This window comes from Chiloscyllium plagiosum, unplaced genomic scaffold (genome assembly GCF_004010195.1).
Source record: "Chiloscyllium plagiosum isolate BGI_BamShark_2017 unplaced genomic scaffold, ASM401019v2 scaf_46311, whole genome shotgun sequence".
Classification (NCBI taxonomy): Eukaryota; Metazoa; Chordata; class Chondrichthyes; order Orectolobiformes; family Hemiscylliidae; genus Chiloscyllium; species Chiloscyllium plagiosum.
This window is the reverse complement of record NW_025195969.1, coordinates 2,837-4,606: the sequence shown is the minus strand read 5'-3', so window position 1 is coordinate 4,606 and position 1,770 is coordinate 2,837. Positions and strand designations below refer to the sequence as shown.

At 46.6% G+C, this 1,770-nt stretch overlaps 1 protein-coding gene across 1 annotated transcript; it reads right to left on the bottom strand.

Annotated features, from left to right (window-relative positions):
- Positions 1 to 18: 18 nt before the first annotated feature.
- On the bottom strand, positions 19 to 459 carry LOC122545858 (putative zinc finger protein 286B; the record flags this gene model as incomplete). The annotated part of the gene is made up of 1 exon (XM_043684751.1): positions 19 to 459. A coding segment is annotated over exon 1 (441 nt), but the record flags the coding sequence as incomplete, so codon positions are not given.
- Between the last annotated feature and the right edge of the window lie 1,311 nt (positions 460 to 1,770).

The window sequence follows — 1,770 nt, the reverse complement described above, 5'->3', positions numbered from 1 at the left end:
CCTCCACAAATTGCCCACATGACTGAAGCTCTTCTTGCACTTAGGGCAGGTGAACGGCGCCTCTGCGATGTGGATCTGCTGGTGGGTCAGCAGGGTGTAAGTATCGACAAATCCCTTCCTGCACTCAGAGCAGGTGAACGGCCTCTTCCCCAGGTGAACCCGCTGGTGTTTCGGGAATTGGGATGCATCGATGAATCGCTGCCCACACAGAGAGCAGGAGAACGGCCTCTCCCTGGTGTGAACTCGCTGGTGTGTCTGCAGGCTGCACAGCCAACTGAATCCCTTCCCGCATACTGAGCAGGAGAACGGCGTCTCCCCAGTGAGAACGCGTCTGTGGGTGTCTCGCCCCAATGGGGAAGGGAACCCGTTCCCACAGTCCTCACATTTCCATGGTTTCCCCATGAGGGGAGCATTCTTTATGTCGCGCTGGGTTTGAAATTCAAAACAGTATGGATACATAGTCTCTCCCCACTGTGAGGGGTGAGATTTTGATCCCCCAAGCTGAGTAAATTGTTTGACGCATTTTTCACAGACAGCGTACTGAATTTGCTTCATTCGGGTGTCTCAGTATTATTCCTGCCATACCAGTGTTCAAAATCTCTCACACAGACAAAAGCAAACATTTCTTCTCGAATTGAATGGCTGCTGATATTCAAGCCCCATTGATTCAAGTGACTCTGTCAGAAGATGATGTATCATTTGTTTTCAGATTTCTTTCTGCATGTCTTCCTGCAAAAAAAAAATCACAAATTGTGTGATCACTGTCAGTACTGTTAAATGAATATAACATTGGTGGCAATTCCTGTAGATTGCTAGATGAGTGCTGACCATATATTATGCAGGACACAGAAAACCTTCATGCAACAAGACAGCCTTAAGTGTGTTATGGAGGAAAACGTAATTTAGATCGCAATAACCTGGAACAAGCTGCCGACAAAGGTGCTGGAAATGGAGCTGAATCATGAATATGATAATGAAATGTCAAGGCTGCTTGGGAAAAGAAAGCCAGTGAAGTTACTGAATGACTTCCTACTGTCCAGGTAAATAAAAAAAGACAAGAAATATAGAACGTAACTCTATTACTGCATTAGAAGGGGAAAGATCATAGCCACAACGTTTTTATAACAGCCAACAATATCAGATATACACCATATGAAGCAACAGATTTCTACCTTTGAAATCAATGTGCCAATCCCTTAAATACTGCTCAGTTCCATGAGAAACTACCCTTATAATTCTGAACATGAGGGAAGAAGTAAACCTTTTCCAGGGTGCAAACTATATACGTTCCAAACTGAGGGAATACACAAGGAAAATACATTTGAGAGGGACAGAGAGCATCAGAGCACCTTTGGAGAGCCTGCTAAATCCATGGAGTCACTCCAGTTGCTACAAGTGAACAGTGTCCACCCCACCTCACACACCCCACGCCTCTCTCTCTCCCCCTCCCAGGTTGAGGAATGGAAAGGGGGAGACATTGCTTTGCTCCCAGATGTTGTCCAGAGGGAGGGAGTTTCACTCTGAAATTGACAGGGTTACCTCCACTTTGAGACGTCCACAATGGGGTGGGGACTGCCCTGCAGCTGAGGCACATGGGGAGGGGAGGACACTTTGCAAACTCCTTTCGATCTCCTCCACGTCAATGCGGTTTGAGTTCAAGCAAAGCACGGAGTTTGATTTTGGCTTTACACTCTCAGAAGACCCCCACCTCTGTGAATCCAACACTTTACTCCCCCCTCCACTCCATGGAAATACCGATTTGAGAGACTC